The 20,602-nt window shown below is 58.5% G+C and overlaps 3 protein-coding genes across 7 annotated transcripts; 1 reads left to right on the top strand and 2 right to left on the bottom strand.

Annotated features, from left to right (window-relative positions):
- Window positions 1-2,000: 2,000 nt before the first annotated feature.
- On the bottom strand, window positions 2,001-5,991 carry RPL18 (ribosomal protein L18). Its single transcript, XM_082676206.1, has 7 exons — window positions 5,921-5,991; window positions 4,622-4,708; window positions 4,146-4,253; window positions 3,519-3,617; window positions 2,858-2,981; window positions 2,646-2,715; window positions 2,001-2,118 (listed from the first exon to the last, which is right to left on the bottom strand). The coding sequence occupies exons 1-7, from the start codon at window positions 5,921-5,923 to the stop codon at window positions 2,043-2,045; spliced, it is 567 nt and encodes a 188-aa protein (XP_082532332.1). The 5' UTR covers window positions 5,924-5,991; the 3' UTR covers window positions 2,001-2,042.
- Window positions 5,992-6,104: 113 nt separating this feature from the next.
- SPHK2 (sphingosine kinase 2) lies at window positions 6,105-14,297 on the top strand. 3 transcript variants are annotated; one of them, XM_082676200.1, is made up of 7 exons: window positions 6,105-6,338; window positions 7,215-7,361; window positions 10,322-10,796; window positions 11,651-11,800; window positions 11,917-12,011; window positions 12,103-12,218; window positions 12,627-14,297. In XM_082676200.1, exons 2-7 carry the CDS (start codon window positions 7,323-7,325, stop codon window positions 13,717-13,719), a joined length of 1,968 nt encoding a protein of 655 aa, XP_082532326.1. In that variant the 5' UTR covers window positions 6,105-6,338; window positions 7,215-7,322; the 3' UTR covers window positions 13,720-14,297. The 3 variants fall into 3 exon arrangements, with proteins under 3 accessions (XP_082532326.1, XP_082532325.1, XP_082532327.1); XM_082676199.1 differs by lacking the exon at window positions 6,105-6,338 and adding an exon at window positions 6,462-6,675; XM_082676201.1 differs by lacking the exons at window positions 6,105-6,338; window positions 7,215-7,361 and adding an exon at window positions 8,778-8,932.
- Window positions 14,298-14,484: 187 nt separating this feature from the next.
- On the bottom strand, window positions 14,485-20,531 carry DBP (D-box binding PAR bZIP transcription factor). 3 transcript variants are annotated; one of them, XM_082676203.1, is made up of 4 exons: window positions 19,707-20,531; window positions 18,402-18,812; window positions 16,571-16,782; window positions 14,485-14,982 (listed from the first exon to the last, which is right to left on the bottom strand). In XM_082676203.1, the coding sequence occupies exons 1-4, from the start codon at window positions 19,843-19,845 to the stop codon at window positions 14,767-14,769; spliced, it is 978 nt and encodes a 325-aa protein (XP_082532329.1). In that variant the 5' UTR covers window positions 19,846-20,531; the 3' UTR covers window positions 14,485-14,766. The 3 variants fall into 3 exon arrangements, with proteins under 3 accessions (XP_082532329.1, XP_082532330.1, XP_082532331.1); XM_082676204.1 differs by lacking the exons at window positions 18,402-18,812; window positions 19,707-20,531 and adding an exon at window positions 18,154-18,322; XM_082676205.1 differs by lacking the exons at window positions 18,402-18,812; window positions 19,707-20,531 and adding an exon at window positions 17,304-17,341.
- Between the last annotated feature and the right edge of the window lie 71 nt (window positions 20,532-20,602).

The following is a 20,602-nucleotide window of genomic DNA, read 5'->3' as shown; positions in this document are numbered from 1 at the left end:
CTGGATGTCCAAGGGCTTGGCCGTCTCTGGGCACTGAGCATCTGGGGGTCTCCCGACAGGGTCTGTGTGGCCGTGCAAGGCAGGACAGCCCTAAGTCCAAATGGCTCCCTGCACTGTCCCTGGCTTGCCGTCCTGATAATCAGACTGCCCAAGTGACTAACCACCGGGTGCGTGGCTCTGCTCAGACCAACAGCCCACCGGCCATCTGAGCTTCCTGCCAGCCTCTGATGGTCTGGCTGAGCCTATGACTGGCCCTGCGTGTTGGTCAGGCTGACCACCTGACACTGTCTCCAACTGTGCGATCCATCAGCTGCCCATCTCTGCTCCGCGACACACCAGCCACCTCCAGCCCGCTGGCTACATGATGCCCCAACTGACCCTTCGGCTGGCTCAGGCTGACTTCCCCATCTTCAGGCAACAGGCTGTCTGCCCGTCTCTGAGCACCCAAATGTCCCTAACTAAAGGCAGGGCGAGATGCCTGTTTCTCCCTGGCAGTCAGCACATCTAACCGACCCTCTCTGGCTGTCTCTGTCTGGAAGACACCGATTGCTTCCAACTGACACTCTCAGTATCTGACCGCCGAGTGGGGCACCCAGCTGGCTCCGTTAGAACCGGTTTCTCCCGACAACCAGCTGGCTGGCTCACCAGCGCTCACGGGCTGACCATCCCGGAAGACTTCTCTTTGAATCTCCCCTCTCAGCCTCGGAAGAATGCACTGCAGCCCTAAACCTCGGTATCACCTTCCCCAGCTGGGGAACTAGGTCTGTCTCCTCTGCCGGTTGAGGACTCTGCTCCCTGAGCGTTCACACCCACTCAGGCTGCTGCAGTGGCGGATGCCCTCTACAGGGGGTTTGATTATCATGGAACCAGCCCATCTAGATTGAGGGGCCGACTAACTAGCCACAGTTCCTCAGACGGCTGCCCCTGCCTGTCTCCTGGGCCACCGGGTTGTTTCTGGCTGTCCTCTAATCAATGCTGACTCCAGCCTGGATTTCTGCCTTAATCCCACTATCTCCTGCTATCGGACCATCCACTTATTCCTAAACAAGGAACACCCTGCGTCTCTCCCTCCCAAGACGCCCCTTTGAGGATCCTGACCCTGCCTCTGGTGGGTGGACCCCTGATCCCTGCCAACAAGCAGCCCTCCTTCCAATCCCAGCACCCAGTCTGCTCCCTTCCTCCAGACCGCAGCGACCAGCCCTGCAAAGAGAAGGAAGGGGAATAAAGCCAGGCCACTCCCTCTCCCTCCTGCCCTCCCCAGACGCCCCCATTGCGTCCAGGTCTCCAACCCCTACCCCTCCTTCTCTTGCCTTTTCAGAGAACAGTCCGATCAAGGGCCTGGAGACCTCCTTTCATTTCTGCGGCTCTTCCGGCCGCCTCGCCTTATTCACCGGGTTTCTTCCCGGAATCCGGGGACCACGGCCCCTTGTGCAAACACAGGGGTAGGGCTGACACAGGCCCCTGGAGACAGAGGACAGTAAGGTCCCAGCTCCAGGAACACACTCAACAGGCTTCGCCCAGAGACTGACGGCCCGCCTGACTCAAGCTTCGGGGGAGGGGGAGCGCATCACCTATTCTTACGTGCCCCCTCCGCCACGGCGGCCCGCCCCATTTATACTTCCTGGTCCAAGCCCCGCCAGCCATCCCGAGCAGAGATCCGGGAGAGGAGTGCGGTTCCTTTAAGAGTAGGCGCGGCTAACTGGAGAAAACAGCAGGTGCTTCACCACACACCTGGGAAAGAGGTGGGGCTTCGGCCTTAGATGGCTGCCAGGTCCCAACGGTGCAGCGAGGTCCAAGGGAGCCAACAGGCTTAGGGCAGTGACCACACACACCTGGGACGGTAGGCTCCGTCCCCCAGCACAGCGGAAGGGGTTCACCCCAAAGGCTGGTCTCCCCAGAAAGGGGCGTGGCAATCATTCCCCCAAACAAAGGCGTTCTCACCGCCGGTTCTGATCCTCTCCCTCCCCCAACCCCGTTCCCCAATAATACACAAAAGGCCATTAGCATCCAAAATCTTTTTAATAACAAGGTAGGATCTGGGGTTAGTTCTTGTAGCCACGGCTGGCCCGTCGGCCTCTGGCGCGCTCGAACTTCCGGCCCTTGGAGCGTACATAGGGTCTGCAGAGAGAGAAGGGAGGGTGAGAAGAGGCACACGTTACAGACAAGTGAGGGACGCCCCCGCCACCTGTCTGGCTGGGAGCTCAGAAGAGAGCTGCTTGCTCTAACAAAGAAGCACAGGGACACCAGAAGGGGGCTTCGCTCAACCCAAGCAGCGTCAGTGGTGACACCAAGTCCGCTGCTGGAAGAGCCTGGCAGCGCAGGAAGCAAAACTGGCAGGAGTGGCTGCTGAAGCGCCTGCACTAGGCCCTGGGGCCATCCACCTGGGCGCCCCAGCGCTGGACAGAATGCAGGCCCCACCACAAAGACGGGGACAGGCCCTGGGAAGCCTGCATCTGTGATGCTGGCTGTGCAGGGAGCTCAACACCCGAGGAACAGAACTTTAGGCAGTCTTGAAGGAAAAGCGGGTAAGAGGGTGGGGGAATTTTAGAGAGACCTGAGGCTGGACTAGTGGGAGAAACAGAAGCAGCTGGAAGCATGGCAACGCCTAGACCTGCAGGCTGGGGTCCAGGACTAGGTATACTCACTTGGTGTGGCTATGCGGGGTTCCTGGGGCTTTGCCGAAATGCCGGTACACCTCTCGGCCCTTGCGAGGACCTGGGGAAGGGAAGGAAGCGGTGGCTCAGGCTGATCTGGGGGGGGTGGGAGTGTCACTGACCGCCCAGGCCTGGCAAGGTAAAGGCTGCTAGCAGTCCCACAGCTCTTTACAGACCCCCTCAAGCCACTAAGCAGCACTCACCAGACAGGAGGACAGTGCCACAGCCCTTGGGCGAGTCCAGCGCCAACTGGTCGAAGGTGAGGATCTTGCCTCCCGCCTTGAGGATGCGGCTCCGGGCGCGGCTGCTCACTCGAAGAGCACACACCTGGGGACACAGAGGACAGGTGTGGCCAGAGCCCCCTGGAGGGTGACCCAGGGGCTGCTGGGACTTCCTGTCCACTGCCCAGGCCCAGCAGGAGTCCCAGCTGCTTCCTCGGCCCAATCACCACACCACCAACTACTGGAGGCAGCTTCCTGAGCTCACGACAGCCATTCTTACCACTTTACTCCTAGAAACCCCTTTAACACCGCAACCTGAAGCTATTATGTATAAGGAAACTGAGGCACAAAGAAATCCAGGACTTTGTCCAGAGATTACAAAGTGGCAGAGAAATCCAGGTCTGAACTCTGGCTGTCTGGGTCCAGAGCGAGTACCATCAGCTGGGCCCCAGAAGGGGCTTGTCCAGGGATACCTGCTATCAACAATGTGAGGGACAACCCCCCCCCCACCCTTCAACCCAGGCACGACGCCTGCCTTACCCAGAGGTGAGATGAGCCTGCCGGCGGCACGAGAAATTGAGCCGGGTCCACAGGAGCTCACCGTGACCCACCCAACACGCTCCTGAGCCCCCTCCCCGCTCACCTTCAGTTTGGGCACCTCCTGGACACGCACGTCGTCCGTTATAGTCCCCACCACCACAGCCGTTTTGCCTTCCCGGCCAGGAAGCTTCATCTTCCGAATCTGGGGCGGTGGGGATGAAATGCACATTAAACAAGTCCCTTGTGGTGGTTAAATCCAATCCCACCCATTCAGGCATCCCAAGGACCAACAGTTGTGTCCCGTTTGGGCTAAACCTACCCATGCCACACCTCTCAAGCTAGCACAAGCCTAATCTCAGGTCCAGTCTGGGAAAATCTCCAAAGAAAATACAAACAGATTCCTCCACAGTTCTCTCCTACAGAAAGCTTCTGACTTGAAACTCTGTAACTTGAAACCTCAGGAAGATCTCATAAAGCCACTGTAACCCACCCCCAGACACACACAATGAGAAGGAAAATGAGACCAAGAGGCCAAGCCAGTCCCATGCCCCCACTATTCAGCTACAATCAGAGGGTCAGAGCTCTGCACCCACCACTGGATGAGGTTAAGCCAGCTGATAGCCAAGCCGCTACCAGAGAGCTCCAAGCCCGCCCTTCCACCCGAAGTCCAGCTCCAGACACGATCCAGTCGCTCCCCAGGCTGGCTATGCCCTCCGCCTCAGCCCCTCACCATCCGGGAAAGGGACAGAGGTGGCCGGTTGCTGCGACTCATGAACAACCTCTTCAGCACAACTTGATTGAAGGTGGAGTTGGTTCGCCTGGCCAGAAACCTGTACAGCTGGAGGAGAAGGAAAACGAGCATTAAACCCGGGGCAGCCCACCCGCCCCCCTCCCTCCCTCTCAGCTTTCTAACGAAGGGGCAAAGAAGTGACTTAGGGCTTTGCCCCATCCCGTTAAGCCCACGGGAAAGAGCTGGCCTAGGTCCCTCCTGGCCAGGGACCCAGAAAATCCCCCTCCCCACTGGTAAACCAGCCCAGAGGCTGAAAACACTGGAATCTCCAGAAGCTAAGGGAAAGCAGCAGAGACCTGAGCCTGCCCTGAAGGCCCCTGCAAGGAGCCCGGGACCAATACCTGCACGGAGGCTCTAGAACTTGTATTGATATCTCCAGGGTGGCCTTGCCTAGAGGGCTTAGGCCCCAACCTCACCTTGACCAACAGCCTCAAGTAGATGTCCTGGCTCTTGGGCTCCTTGCGTCGAACCTTTCGGTCCTTGTTGTGGCGGATGTCAACTCCCTGCAGGGGTGAAGGGAAGACCATGAACCCAACTCTGATCCAGCAGATTCCTCACCCCATCAACAGTTATTCCTCACCTCTAAGAAACAGCTAAAGCCCCAGTCTCTGGAGACAACAAATCCCAGATCACCACTGGGAGCCCTCTGGGAAAATACTTAAAACTCCCGGGCCTCAAGTGACTTTGTTTAAAAAAAAAAGGAGGGGGACGCCTAATTCTACACAAAAAGCCTTCAACACACGGCACACAGCACCGTGAAAGACCTTAACACAGCAGCCGCGTTAACCAAGTTTTCACTTCTTTAGAAACTATATTTTTCAACAATGTAAGTATTATTTAAGCTCCCAAACCTTGCTCCCATGCGTGGAGCGTTATCAAAAACATTTAAACCAAGGGCAGACTCCAAGTTCTTATAAAGGAAACGACCCTTTTTTCTAGAACTTACTCTGCATAGACCAACCCTAGAACGACCTCCTTGTGAAGTATCGTTTCCCACAGTAGTGCTAAAACTGAAGGGAGCCCACGATTTCCACTACACCCCCTGCCTGCTTTCCTCCAAGTTTTTCAGGCTGTGTCATGAGTTATAAAGAACTACCTAATCATTAATTGTTCTCATTTATCCAGCACTTAATGTATGCAGGGACCCGTGGTGAGCACTTCCTTTGACTTATTTCTTCTCAAACTCACATCTTTGAGGCATAATTACTGGGTCTCCAATTAACAGATGCTTTCTGCGCACAGGAATGATGATACGGTGGGTAGGGAACTGAGACTCGAATGGAAGCCTGCCTGGCCCCCACACTAGGGCACCGGACGCTTGACACCCCCCCACCCCGCCCCAGAACCCAGCTTTTCAGGCTGGGGAGTGACGGATCCAGGGACAGCACAGGCAAGAGTGGCTGTGGGAGCAGCGCCTGGGTCCGAATCCTGGCTCCGCCACTTACTGGCACTGTGACCCCGGTCATATTACTTAACCTCCTTGCCCCTCGATTTGATCATCTATTCGATAGGACTTATAATACAGAATTATGGGAGGGGCGGGAGGTTGAGAACGCCCATTCCTGGTCTTCGGGCTCCCAAAATAGCTCCCCACAGCGGGAGTCGCCTCCTTCGAACACCCCGGAACCCCTGCCTCACTCTGGAACGTCCCCAGCGCGAGACCGCGGCGGATGGCAGCGGATGATCAAGCCCCGAACGCCGCAAAACGCGCTCACCATGATGGCGCCTCCTCCTTAGCCAGGTCCGGAAAGAGAGAACAGAACTAGGATGGGCGGGGAAAGCCTTCAGCGAGTGGCGCCTACGTGACGTCACACGGGCGCGACGCGGCGCTCTACCTTGACTCATGTCTCTCTATGGTGAATCGGAGGACCAGCTAGATGGGCGATTCCGGAATTGGGTGGAGGAACATCTAAAGGGGAACAAGCGCTACGCCAAGGAGGGAAGGGCCAGCACGTCGGAGGCCTCTCTGGCCCTATCCAGTCCCTGTTCTTGATAGTCTTCCGGCAGAAGGGGATCTCGGAGCCAGAGAGATGTCGCGCGGAGCTAGGAAGACGTGTCGTGCGGTGACGCTCTGGCCCGACGCCGAAGGCCTCTCTGTGGCTCCCGGAGGACCTAGAGGGCCGAGTATTGGAGGTGAGGAGGCGGGGCTGGCGGGGCTAGTCGGGACCTCGGGAAACCTCTGACCTCAGGCTTTGGGCGTTTCCTTATCAGGCTCACATCTGCCTTATCTCGTGCTGCGCTTCCCAGCTTCGGCCGCAGCTCTGGAAGTCTTACTTGAGGTCTAATCCGAGATCTTCTTGCTGCAGCCCAGTCTATGGCATTCTGTATTTCCACCTTTTAGGTTCAGCTTCTCCCTCTGCCCCCAGATGGCCCTTCCCTGAACCCTACTCAGCCCCTGCTACCTGGAGGCTGCTTTTCCCAGCCGAGAGATTCAAGTGGCCCAGCGGGTTCGGTTTGAGGGACGTGCAAGGTACTGGAGCACAGAGGAGGCAAACTGAGGCCCCCGGGGCTTGGGGGATGGGGTGGAGAGAGGGATGAGTAAAAAACTCCTGAAAGAGAGGGGAGGAGAGACTCAGAGGGAGACAGAGATTCAAAGAGGAGGAGGAATGGAGACCCAGAAGGGGAGTGGAAAGAGACCAAGGGTGGCGAAATGGTGACCCGGGGAGTTAGAAGACCTAGAAAGAGAGGGAAGGTAGAGATCCAAGGAGGAGAAGAGACAGAAAGATGGTGATACCATCTGTAACCGAATTCAATTCTTGGCTTTGCTACTTACTAATGGTGTGACCTTGGGCAACCTCTCTGTGATTTGGGGCAAGTCGTGTAACTTCTCTGTGCCTTACTTTCCTTATCTGCAAAAAGGGGCGTCTATTGCTGTTATTAGCCTTTACTGGATGGGACCAGATGGACTGGTTGGGGCAGTGATGAAGCTGACTTGTCCACTTGTTCTCGTGGAAGCCCTGCAGCACTGCTAGCTTGGCCTCCTTTCCTCTGCCCTTCATGCTCCTACAGGCCAGGCCTGCACCATGAGACCTGACTCCTTGTCCATACCACCTTCCCATGGCCTCCGACCCAGGGCCAGGGTCTTACTGATGTGATAACACAGCAGAGGGCCTGCAGATGAATGGACACCTTGAAGCAGAGGAGCAGCAGGACCAGGTAAGTGTCCATCTGAAAGTCCAGATCACCATACAATGGAACACAGTTTCCTTCTCTCCTCCTTGACCCTGTTCCTTGGTCTTTGAGTCCCGGCCTCTTTGATTACTGTATCTGTCTTTCTTTCCCCTGGAGCCCTAAGCACACGCACTGTGTTTCCCTGTCTCTCCATCTTTCTGGGTTTCTGTCCCTCTCTCCGGGTTACTTTTTGGCACATGTTATCTGGTGCTGTTGTTGTTCTCAGTTGAACACTAGGTACATTGATTGGTCACCTGATATTATTCTTGCCATGATTTCTTTCAATTTCATCGTGTCTTTGCCTCTCTGTATCTCTGTCAACATCTTTGCTTTCTGTCTCTTGGCTTCAGTTCCTCTCAGCCTCTAATATTCTCTCTGTCCTTCACCCCTGACCTAGAGGTCTCTCTCAGATACTCCCAGTCTCTCTCCTGAGTCTCCGTCTTACCGTGTAACTGGGTCATTCACTGGGCAGATATTTATGTCATGCTGCCCCCACGCTAGCTTGTGCCCAAGGTAAATAGTTTGTGAATTAATGAGCCTCTCTTCCCTGGTTTTCATTCTGAAAGTGTCTGTCCCCATGTCTCGCTGTGTCCATCATTTTCTGGGTTTTCTTATGTCCTTACCTTGCACATTTTTTAAAATCTATTATTTATTTTATTTATTTATTATTTTTGGCTGCGTTGGGTCTTCGTTCCGTGGGCTTTCTCTAGTTGCCGCGAGGCATGTAGAACCCATGGCTCGAACCCATGTCCCCTGCATTGGCAGGCGGATTCTTAACCACTGCGCCACCAGGGAAGCCCACCTTGCACATTCTTAATTCCATTGTCTTTGTCTCTTTGTTTGTATCTCTGCTTTTCTTTATGTCTATCTCTCTGACTCTCTGTAACTGTCTGAAAAAGAGACAACACTCTCTCTTCAAGTCTCTTATTGCCTCTGACTCTGGTTCACTGTTCCCTTTTACTGTTTTTGCATATCTCTGGGTCTTTGTTAACTGTGTTAGGGTCATTCTCTATCTGCAGTTAAAGACCTTCTCCCCCTTGCCCCTTCTCTTTATAAAGTCAAAGGATGGGAGAGGCCCACTTGCCCTCAAGAAAGATGGCGACAGGGGCTCTGGCCATGCTTCCGTGAAGCCGCCTCTGCTGCGCGTATGCCCTCACCTACAATGACGGCTGATCTCGCGAAGCGCGCTACCCCGCCCAGTTCTCCCGCTCTCCCGCGGCAGGCCCCTGCGCCAAGCTCGCGAGTCTGCTGGCCCCGCCCCCGCACGCTCTTATTGGTGCAACTTAGGCCGGCCGCGCGGCCATTGGCTGAGCGGATGCACACCCTCCCCCCCACCCCTGGGTCTGATGGGGGGCAGTTGGTGCTGACTTGAGTGGCCGCCTGGAGGAGGATCCGGCGTGTGAGGAGGGTCTGGGGTGTCGGGACAGGGACCCGAGTCAGGACGACTGAGGGAGCAAGAGGAACAGATACGCAGGCCCGGGACTTGGGTACTAGGGGTGTGGGATGGAGATGGAGAGCCAGAACCAGGACTGAGGGATCCAGGAATGAAAACCCAGGTCTGGAACTGGGGTGGGGATGGAGGGCCGGGACCCGGGGAACCGGAGACAGAGACTCAGGCTTATGGATTGGGGGGACCTATGGATGGAGACCCAGGCCCTGGTCTGGGGTACATGGAGGGTGGAGAGAATGGAGACCAGGCCAGAGACCTGGGGACCTAGGGACCAAGGCGCAGGCCCCAGAACTGGGGGAGATCTAGGGCTCTAAGTGGGGGGGGGAGTCAATGCAAGTTTAGGGGTGGGGCTTGAAGAGCTGCCCAGGGTAGGGGGCAGAGGTGGCTCCTGAGAGTGAGTCCACAGATGGGGGTGTGTCTGGGGCAGTTCTGCGCCTGGGGAAGGTGAGGGGCAGAACTGATAGGTGACTGGGTGGGCGGGGCAGTGGGGAACAAAGGTGAGCTGGAAGGAGGAGGCAGAAACTGGGCAGAGGGCAGGGGGAGGGGACCTCAGGCCCAGCTCCCACTCTCTCCCTGGAGAGCAGGCGGCCAGACACCCAGGTCAGTGCTTGAGGTCCAGCTCTTGGCTCCTGTCCCTTGCAGGTGCCTGCGTGTGGCTCCTCTACCTCTCTGACCCCTTAGTTGCTCCATGTCACACCCCTTTCTCAGTTTCTCCAGCTACTACATCCCCTACCTCTTGCCTCTCCTGTCTGCTCTTTCTCTCCTAACTCTGTTGTCTGACTCTCAGAGGGCCTCTGGAGCCCCTAAACTCTCACTCTGCTCCCTAAGTATCTTTCATTATATTAGGTTTCATCTCACTGAAGCTGTTTGTCTCCTCTCAGTGTTTCTCTGGCTCTCAGATCTTTTTCTTTGTGTCTCAGTGCCTCTTCCTTGTTACTTTCTCCATCTGGAGTTGACTGTGTGTAGGTGTGTGGGGGTGTTTGTGTGTGTGTGTGTTCTGTTGTGTTTTTCTCTACCTTTGTATGTCTATTTATATGTCTCCACCATCCTGATCTCTCTCCTTTGCATTATTTTTCTCCAAAGTCCTTAATTGTCATCCAACACGATATGTATTTTATGTCTATCTTGTTTTCCTGTCTTCCGATTGGAATATAAACTCCACGAAGGCAGGGATTTTTGTCTGTTTTATTCCCTGCTGTGTTTGCTGGGCCTGGCACCATGATTGGCACATACTACTGAATAAATATTTGGGGAATAAAGGAATGAATATTTGCATGCCTGGGTGTGGACCCTCCAGGATGCTGGCCTTCCTGGCCAGCTGACCTCTGCCCTGCGTCCTCAGTCTTCCCACACTTTGTCTGGGCCTGTCTGGTGCTCCCATCTTGCCTGTCAGCACCCCTCATTGTCTCCTCTTATCCACAGGCCCTGCCCCTGCTTCCCTCTGCCCACCATGGGGGTCCTGGACTCTGACTCCTACCCTCCTTCCTCCCCACAGAGGCCAGAGCAGGAGCTGACCTGGAGCTGGGGCCACAGGCCTAGGAGCGCCCTGGACAGGGTCAAGGCCATGGCCCCCCCACCGCCACTGCCATTGACCCCCAGCACCCCACTCCTGCATGGCGAGTTTGGCTCCTACCCAGCCCGAGGCCCACGCTTCGCCCTCACTCTCACACCACAAGCCCTGCACATACAACGGCTGCGGCCAAAGCCTGAAGCCCGGCCCCGGGGTGGCCTGGTCCTGCTGGCTGAGGTCTCAGGCTGCTGCACCCTGCGGAGCCGAAGCCCCTCGGACTCAGCAGCCTACTTCTGCATCTACACCTACCCGAGGGGCCGGCGGGGGGGCCGGCGCAGAGCTGCACGCACCTTCCGGGCCGACGGGGCGGCCACCTACGAGGAGAACCGTGCTGAGGCCCAGCGCTGGGCCACTGCCCTCACGTGTCTGCTCCGCGGACTGCCACTACCTGGGGACGGGGGTGAGGCACTGGGCGGCCTCTCTGTCCTAAGGCCACCTTGGTGTCTCCGCAGATTTCCCTCTGCGGCATCTCTGTGGGCATCTCTGTCTCTACTTTTCTGTGTGTCTGTCTGTGTGATGTGTCTCTCTGGGTTCATACTGAAAGAGTGATGCACAGACAGGGATGGGCACAGAAGGCAAAATCCCAGGCAGAGAAGGATTTGGGTCTGCTGCTCTCATGAGATTTCTGTCTCTGTCCCCTCCCCCCTTTCATGGGTCCTGACCACAGATGAGTCAGAGGCTCCCGGGCTGGTGAGAGCAGCCAAGTGAGATATGCTCAGTCACCACCCTGGATGACAGGCACTCGCAGAGGTCCCCTGGGGCGTCTCAGGAGCCCAGAGGTGGCATCTAATCCAGCTGTGGGGATTCAGAGGAGGCTTTCAGGCAGAGGCCCCCACCTAGGGTACTCAGTTGGCACAGGAAGGTAAAGGTTCCAGGGTCCCCAGCCGGCGGGCCTTCCTTGGTCCTGGCTGGCTGGGGGTGAGGCCCTCACAGTGGAGTAACCTGTTCCTGGGTTCCAGGTGTTTGGGGGTGTGGAAGGTGGAAACCACAGCTCCCCCCCCACCCCCCCCCGTGAGTCCAAAGGGCTCTGGGATTAGACACCGGATCCCTGCCTTTGTCTCAGCACCTGGGAGGGGGGCGGGCTGTACACCTGGGCCTGAGCTGGTGAGGCCGGGGAGAAAATAACTTTCAACTCCCAGCAGGTTTTGATGCCAGCCCTCCACCACCTCCACTGGAGGCTATTTGCAGTTACTGGTTCTGAGGTGAGGGGCTTGGTGCCCTGACCTCTGTAGACTCCTTCTCCTCTCTCTGCAGAAATCACCCCCGACCTTCTGCCAAGGCCTCCCCGATTGCTCCTATTGGTCAATCCCTTTGGGGGGCGGGGCCTGGCCTGGCAGTGGTGTAAGAACCATGTGCTGCCCATGATCTCTGAAGCGGGGCTGTCCTTCAACCTCATCCAGACAGGTAAGGGCCGTGTCATGATAGAGGCGGGAGCTGGGGGCTAGGACTCCTGAGTCCTGGGGAGTGGTGGTTGGTCAGGGGTGGAACAGCCTGCCTCACTTCCTGGTTCCCCACCTTAGAACGACATAACCATGCCCGGGAGCTGGTCCAGGGGTTGAGCCTGAGCGAGTGGGATGGCATCGTCACCGTCTCCGGAGATGGGCTGCTGTATGAGGTAGGGTAGGACCACCCTGCCCCAAGCCTGAGCCCTGCGGGACTGCGGAGGCCAGGGCCAACACGCAGGTGTCTGGTCTCCCACCCTCCAGGTACTGAATGGACTCCTAGAACGCCCCGACTGGGAAGAGGCCGTGAAGACCCCCGTGGGCATCCTCCCCTGTGGCTCGGGCAACGCACTGGCAGGAGCCGTGAACCAGCATGGGGGGTAGGTGGGAGGAGCCCTCCTGGGATAACAGGGACCTGGTACATCTGCACCACATCTTCCCCTCAGCCAGGTCAGTCTGGCTGAGGGATGCTCCCCACACCCCCCAGACATTTTTGCCTGTCTTGTTCTTAGCTGTCTCCCTAGTGCCTAGAACTGTGCCTGGCACACAGGAGGCACTCAGTGAATGCTTATGGAATGAAAGAACTGACAGGGAACCTGGCTCAGTAAGAAGAGTCCGTCTGGAGGTGGCCAAATGGCTGCGGGCAGGCCCCAGGACATGCCCGGCCTCCTCTCCCCATTGTCTGCTGCCCCACCCGTCTGTGTGTTTCTCCTCCCCGCCTGGCACTGTGTATCTCACCCAGCCTGTTTGCTCTTTCCCACCGTATCCGTCCATGTCTGACTGTGAAGGTTTGAGCCGGCCCTGGGCATTGACCTGCTGCTCAACTGCTCCTTGCTGCTCTGCCGGGGTGGCAGCCACCCGCTGGACCTGCTCTCCATCACTCTGGCCTCCGGCTCCCGCTGTTTCTCCTTCCTGTCTGTGGCCTGGGGCTTTGTGTCAGATGTGGACATCCAGAGCGAGCGTTTCAGGGCCCTGGGCAGTGCTCGCTTCACGCTGGGCACAGTCCTGGGCCTCGCCACACTGCACACCTACCGCGGCCGCCTCTCCTACCTCCCTGCCACGGTGGAGCCCGCCTCACCCGCCCCTGCCCATGGCCTGCCACGTGCCAAGTCAGAGCTGACCCTAGCCCCCGGCCCAGCTCCACCCGTGGCCCACTCACCCCTGCACCGCTCAGTGTCTGACCTGCCCCTGCCCCTGCCTCAGCCTGCCCTGACCTCCCCTGGCTCACCTGAACCCCTGCCCATCCTGTCCCTCAACGGTGGGGGCCCAGAGCTGGCTGGGGACTGGGGTGGGGCCGGGGATGCTCCACTGTCCCCAGACCCACTGCTGCCCTCGCCGCCTGGCTCCCCCAAGGCAGCTCAACTCTCACCCATCACCGAGGGGGCCTCAGAAATGCCAGCATCCTCTGGGCTCCCACCTCCCACCCCTGATGCCCGGGTAGCCATCTCTGCTGGGGGCCCACCTGACCACCTGCTCCCTCCTCTAGGCGCTCCACTACCCCCAGGCTGGGTGACAATGGAGGGGGACTTTGTGCTTATTTTGGCCATCTCACCCAGTCACCTGGGGGCTGACCTAGTGGCAGCGCCCCACGCGCGCTTTGACGACGGCCTGGTGCACCTGTGCTGGGTGCGCGGTGGCATCTCACGGGCGGCGCTCCTGCGCCTGTTTCTGGCCATGGAGCGCGGTAGCCACTTCAGCCTGGGCTGTCCGCAGCTGGGCTACGCTGCGGCTCGTGCCTTCCGCCTTGAGCCGCTCACGCCCCGCGGCGTGCTCACGGTGGACGGGGAGCAGGTGGAGTATGGGCCATTGCAGGCGCAGGTGCATCCCGGCCTCGGTACTCTGCTCACGGGTCCTTCAGGCTGCCCTGGGCGGAAGCCTTAACTCCAACCAAGCTTGGAACTCGCCCGGAGCGGGGCTTACATTCCTGAGGGGGCGGAGCCTGAGCTAGGGGTCGTGGTGTGGCTGCTAGAGTCAGGGCGGAGGCTACAGTGGTCCTGCCTGGTCTCAGGATTGCGCCCTACCCTAGGGGACCAGAGGTGATGTTGGAGGATGTCCCGAATTCCGGGGGTTGGGGTCCTGACGGTCACGGAGAAATGGGCTCGCCCCAAGGGTAGTGCCTGATCAACGAGGGTGGGTTCTCCAGACCCTCGAGAACGGCTCGTAGAAAGCCAGGTCGGCTGAGGGCGGAGCCTGTCTTAACGCGTAGTCCAGTGACGTGACCTGGAATGTACGGGCTGGGGAGGCCTTAGATAACCGGCCCCGTCTACTCCGGTGTCTCCACCAAGCTGGCCAATCAGCCCAGGAGGGGCAAGTTCCCCGGGCGGCGCTCCGATTTGCACTAATGTCCCTCCCCCCGTGGGTGGGGGCGGGGAAGTTCGTTTCCTCCGTCTTCTGTGCGTCCCCCAGCCCCAATCTTCAAAGCAATTGAAAAGGTCTATGCAATAAAGGTAGTGGCTTCATTCCTCTCAGGCCCTCGCCCCTTCCTCCATCCAGCAACCCGTGGGAGGGAACAGACTCTAGGCACTTCCAGCAGCTCCTGCCTTTTATGGACCGAAGCCCAGACCTGCCCATGGACTGCGGCCAGCGTGACCCGCTGGCCTTGAACTGGGGCCAGGGAGCTGCCTCCTCCCCCACGACAGCTGGCTCTGGGGTTCTCAAGATTTATTCAGGATCGTGTTAACGGAGGCGGTGGGAGGATGGGGTCCCCGACGTGCCGGGGGGCACACACTGAGGACCTTCCCCGCCCCCGCGAGGGAGCGGGGAGGCTCACTTTTTCTTAAAAATATAAATGTATTTATCTGCATCATCACATCCCTGGGGCACCCAGCTGGCCGGCCCGTGGGCCACAGGGCGGGGAGGGAAGAGGGCGTCAGGGCGCAAGTCTGAGTGAGGCGGAGGAGAGCTCCACCTGTTGGGGTGGGGGCGGCCTCACAGGGCTCCGTGCTGGGCCTGGTAGCGGGACAGCACGGCGCGGTAGTGGGACAGCTCCTGGCGCACGGCCACCACCTCCTGCCGTAGCAGGGCGTTCTCCTTCTCCAGGAAGGCCGCCCGCACCGATATCTGGTTCTCCTTGAGCCTCCGGGCGTCGCGGGACCGCTTGGCTGCCTCGTTATTCTTGTACCGCCGGCTCCAATACTTCTCATCCTGGATGGGTGGGAAAGCACTGAGGTCCAGAGGGGCCCCGGCCCAGCGAGAGAAGGGAGGAGCAGCTTTGCTTCTGACTTCAAGGACCAGAGTGCACCTAAGAAACCTACCCCCCACCCCCACCCTGGGCTGCTGCTCACCCAGCAGTGGGGCCTAGAGGATACCCGATCTCCCCTGAATGGGTACCCAAGATCTGGCCTTCTAGGGCCCCGGCTGCTATGGACAGCAGGCCCCTAGCAACAGCTAAGGCGTGAGATAGCCTCCCACCCCAAGCAACTGAGCTTCAAGTCTCCACTGTGCCGAGGAGGCCCAGCTCTTCTCACTTGACAAAAGGCCTGCAGTTAGCTCCTGGTTTGCTAAGGATTCTTGTTCCCTAGCAATAAGACCTTCAGGGTCTGAAGACTTCTCCCATTGAAAAGCACTGCCCTATACATCACCTTTCCAGATCCTGGTTGCTAAGGAAAGCCTAGGTTCCCTAGTGATGGGGTTTGGTGTCCCATAAAATCCTCTCAGAGCTGGGCCCTTCTGACCTTGCTGCCAAGGCAACCTCACCCCTCATTAGCAAACAAAAGTGAGGTGTAAGTGGTCCCAGTGACCACAGCCAGTCTCTGACCCACTGGCTTTGAATAGAGGCCAGGGAGCTGCCTCCTCCCCAACAGTCCCTGGTTGCAAATGGGCCTATCCTGAGACCTCCTCCCCACACCATTATGTTTAGAGTTCTCCAGTCCTGGAATTGGGCTGTGGAGGAGGACCACTCCTTAGTACAAGGACGACCCAGAGCTCTGAAAGATGCCCCTCCATCCCCATTTCATTAAAGCCTAGTCCCTGCTAGCTAGGGTAAACCCACTCCCTAGCAACAAGGCCTCATGGCAAGAGAAACCACTGGTCTAGATTTGGTTTACAGGCCAGTACTCACTGCTTCAAGTAGTTGTGTCTTACACAAGGACACGCCAAAGTCTGTGAGACAAGCCCAAGTACTTCTTGTTAGGGAAGAACCCAGGACTGACAAAGACAGAATGCTAGAGAGATGCAGTCACTGCCCAAAGCACCCCAAATCAGAATGTGGCCCTGGCCACTAATGAGAACCTGAGGCCTCTTAACAGTGAGTCCAGAAAACAAGGCCTAGAGGGGCTGGCAAAGCTTCATCCTAGGCAGATGCAGTTGCCCTGAAGGATGCCCCAGCTCAGAGATTCAAGGACCAACCCCTGCCTAGCTGGCTGCTCAGAAGAAACAAGCTGATATCACATTCCTAAAGGATGCTATCCTTAGCAACTGGGCCTGGTAGAGCCCGAAGCCTGCCCCAATGAGGGTGTTGGGTCCAACCGACAGGAGAAGCTCCAAGCCTGTAAAACTGTCCCAGCAGTGCTGGCTGAGTCCGAATCCCACAACGATACGGTTTGCACAAATCTCAAGCCCAAACCTCTGTCCCTGTGCAGCCCCTGGCCAAGGAGGACTGGTCCTTAGCTGTAGGTTAGGAGAATGTGAGCTAATCCCAAGTGAGAAACCCAGGTCTGACTAAAGAAAGGGCCACCGCTGGCTCTGGAGCCAGCACCCACGAAGCCTGCGTCCTACACCCAGCAATGCTCACCTTCTGCTCCTCTGGCACCTGGATCTTCCGTGCCTTCTTCATGATTGGCTGGGGCTTAAGTTCCTCCTCTGAGAAGCGATGTCTCCGAGGGTCAAAGGTCTCATGGCCGGGAATACTTGACAGGGCTAAATCAGCTGGGTCAGGTTCAAAGGTCATCAGCACCTCCACCGTGTCTGGGTCCACAGGGCTGGGTGTGTCCCGAGAGGTCAGGCCTTGGGGAAATAGAATGTGCCACCTGAGTGTGTATTTATTTTGGGGAGGGGGTTCCCAGAGGCTACCCCCTGCTCAGGTATCATATCCACCACAAGGAAGGCCCTTATGGGGTTTAACATAAAGCCTGCCAGGGATCAACCTCCCTAATATAAAATATGAAGGTTCCTTAAGCCACAAAGATGCTTAGAAATCATGAAACCAGCTCCACTTTTACACACAGGAACACTGAGGCCCAATCATATGTGACTTGCCCTAAGTAACACAGGAACCTCAATTATTGCTTCTAAAACCTCAGGACTTCAGAGTTACAGCGTTAGCTTCCTTCCCTATAGTCCTACCCTTCTTAACTGAATCCCCAAACAAAGCCTAGACCCCCCGCTGTTCAGAGAAAAGGAATTTAATGCACCGAAAAGACCTCAGGTTAGCTCTTTAAAGAGCTGCTAAGTCCAAAGAGTTAGGGACAAGAAGCATAAAGGGCTCTGAGGTTCCAGGTTGGTTCAAGCGTAAGAGAGGCCTGTACCTTTAAGAGAGAGCCAGCTGGGGCCAACCGAGGACACAGGTTCAGGGCCGAGTCACGTGCTGGCGCCTGCTTTCCCGCCCCGCCCCCCTGCCGCCACGGGCGCCCTCCTGTTCCCCAGTCCCGCCCCCTCCCGCGTGACCGCGCGTGCGCGAAGCACGAAGCACGGAGGAGGGAGGAGAGGACTCACGTGGCGCGGGAATGTGCGACTGGGAAGGGGAGGGCCCTGGTCCTGCCCGGAGGTCGGACCAGGAGCAGGTGTGTCCAGGAATCCCCAACCTGCAGTCCGCCCCTGGCTACCCCAAGGTGCCAGATGGAGCACACCTTTCCTCTTGCTCCCTGGGGTCTCCCAGCTCGAACCTTTCAACCGCCAAGGATCCAGACCCCTCTGCTCTCTAGGGAACACTCGAGAACCGACCCCCTCGATATTCTCAGGCCCCAAACGTCCTCGCCACTAGGATATACACGATTCTGGGACCCCAAGCCCCTACCCCAGGAATATAGAAAGCTCGGTCCTTGCCCCAATGGAAGACCCAGGATGAAGGTCCCTTCTGAAGGACTCCGGGACCCGGGGCGCCAGCCCCTCTCCACTGGGATGGGGGGGCCGAGGAGGCAGGGCTGTCAGTCCCTTTTGTCCTGGGGAAACAGAAGTCTGTGTCCGGCCCTCGTCTTCCTCCCTCGTAGAGGCCTAGGATTTCCGGTCCTACCCCAGTTCCACCGCTTCCGGGTCCAGATTCTGGGGTGCAGTCCACTCCCCAGTAAATAACTCCATTGTCCTGGGACCCCAATTCCTACTCCTCGAGTATCCAGAGCCTTTGTCCTCATGTCCCACGTAAAATTCACACGACCTCACCACTGGGCAGGCTTCCTGGAACTTGGGGTCCCAAGTCCCTCATCTCCTATAGGTCCAGGATACGCAGTTCCTGATCCATTAGGGGACACAGAATCCGGACTCCTCTCCCGACATCTCCCAATTAGGGGACGCGGAATTCGGGCATGCAGCCCCAGTCCCACCTTCCTGACCCCCAGATTCTCACACCCCCGCCCTCTGGAGTCCAAGCCCCGCCCAACCAGGGCCCTGCCCCGCCCTAGCCGTTGCACCTGCGCGGTGGCCGCCGGCGGCCCCGAGGGCAGCCCGGGCGGGGGCGTGCCCGGGCGAGGAGCGAGGGGAAGCCGAGCCGCAGGAGCCGGGCCCTGGGGAGGGTGCAGGTGTGCGCACGGGCGAGGGCGCTGGCGACGGGCCGCCGGGGGGCGGCGGGCTGGGAGGGAGCCCATGCTCCAGCAGGAAGGCGTCCAGGTCCACGTACTCCACGTCGCCGAACGGCAGCGTCCGCTCCCACAGTAGCGGCGCCAACAGACCCGGGCCGGGCGCAGCCCCAGGGCGTCCCCGTGGGGACCCGCCGCCCACTACCGCCCCAGCTGAGGCATCCGCAGGTCCCGCTGGCTCCAGGCCCGGCCCGGGGACCGTGGCTGCCGGCGGGGCCGCTTTGCGCTCCTTTTCCTTCAGCAGACCTGCGGGCCAGGGAAAGCGGGCAGGGTGGGGAGGAGGAGAAAGACGGAGATGAAGAAGCGACTCCGAGAGGAGAGAGACACGAGGAACGAGGAGATGGAGCCCCACACCGCAGAGATCCAGAGAGAGGGGGGGGGCAGGAGGGAAGTGGGGGAGAGACCCGGGAGGGAGGGCAAAGACCCAGAGAGAGGAGGGGACAGAGGCTCAGAGAGGGAGAGAGACCCAGAGAGAAAAGACAAGAGACGGGGGTGGCGGACCGAGAAAGGGATAGAGAGGAAGGGAGACTCAAAAAGAGGGGAGGACAGGGACGCAAAGAGAGAGATGGGGACAGAGACCCAGGAAGGGACAGACACACAGAAGGGGGATGGAAGTTCAGACAGAGGTAGGTGGAGGGTTGGGCAGGAGAGATTTTAAAAATGACAGCTCTGTTAATTCCTCTGTAATCTACAACCCCCCCACTCTCTGCGCACTGTACCCCCTCTTCCCTGCCCCCACACTCTAAGGGGCAGGAAGGGGCTCTATTCCTGGGGCACATTCCTCATCCCTAGACTCCATGTGACCCCAGGAGGCCCCGCCCAAGCCCGTGTAACAACCGTGTGAGCATCCGACACACCCCCCTCCCTTCTCCCTGGACCCCAGGGGTCCAGACTCTCGGAACCAAAAGGAAGAGAGGGCTGGGGCCTAGAGTCTTGAATCCTGGGAGTGGACAGGCATGAGAACCGGTACTTTTGGGTCCTGGGTGCTGAGGGATCTAGGGGCCTAAACACCTAAGTATAATATTTGGGTAGATAACGGTTGGGAGGATGGACTCTTGGCACGTAGGAGGTAGCTGTGGACCCTCCCGGCACTAAGGGAGTAGGGTGTCTGAGTTGGGCGAGATGGGGGCTAGAACTCACAGCTGGCTGGCTCTTTGGGCTTGCTGGTCCCCTGCAGAAGGCTCCGCAGCCCAAGCAGCGCTCCCCCGCCAGGGGGGGCCCCGGTCGGGCTGCCCAGCAGCAGGGGGGCCGGAGTCCTGTCGCTCACGGGCCGCGCCATCGCCCGGCACCTGCCCGCAGGCTCACGGGTTCATGGAGAGGCGAACAGCTGGCTTGCCAGTCAGCAGCACACTCCTGTGGTTCGGGCGAGTGTCTGCCCAGGGGCGGGCGAGCGTAGCTTGCAAGCCTCCAGTATCCAGAACACTGCAAATCCTAGGAGCGACGGGGATTTGCAGTCCTCGGTGCAGAAACGTGCAACTCAAGAGGGTCCCAGGAGACCATACAGTCTGGGTGAGGGGCTGATCAAATCAGGCGGCCGGCTCTTTGCAACCGAGGGTTCAAGGGGACACAAGGCGCTCCTTCTACAAGGTGGGTGAGCCTGGCTCTTGCAAAATCTGCAGCCCTCTCCTAGGAAGGAGGTTTGCAATCTGCACCAAGAGGTGTGCGCGGAGGGCCGGGGAGAGGGCAGGAGGAGGCGGCTGCCTTGAGGCGTGGCCAAAGCAAACTTCTTTCGCGGAAAAAAAAAAAAAAAAAGCCAAACCAAAACACCCGACGCCACAGAGCGCACCCCTCCTCTCGGCCCCCGCCAGACTCCGGCCTTGCACCCCAGCCGCGTGCCTCCCTCCGGCTGAAAGCGCGGGCCAATGGCGTCTTGACCCCTCTAGACGCACAGCCAATGGGACCCCTGGATCCGCCAAGTCCTGGGAGTGCGAGAGAGGGTCTCAGTGCGTGAAGTTACCTTGCCTTTTGGAGGGAGGCGGGACCCTGACCTACATTCACCCAATGGGAGACGGCGTTGGGGGCGGGACCGTGACCCA

The sequence above is a fragment of the Grampus griseus genome, assembly GCF_964374135.1.
Source record: "Grampus griseus genome assembly, chromosome: 19".
In the NCBI taxonomy this organism is placed as follows: domain Eukaryota; kingdom Metazoa; phylum Chordata; class Mammalia; order Artiodactyla; family Delphinidae; genus Grampus; species Grampus griseus.
The sequence above is the reverse complement of the archived record's forward strand: the minus strand, read 5'-3'. Positions and strand labels throughout refer to the sequence as shown.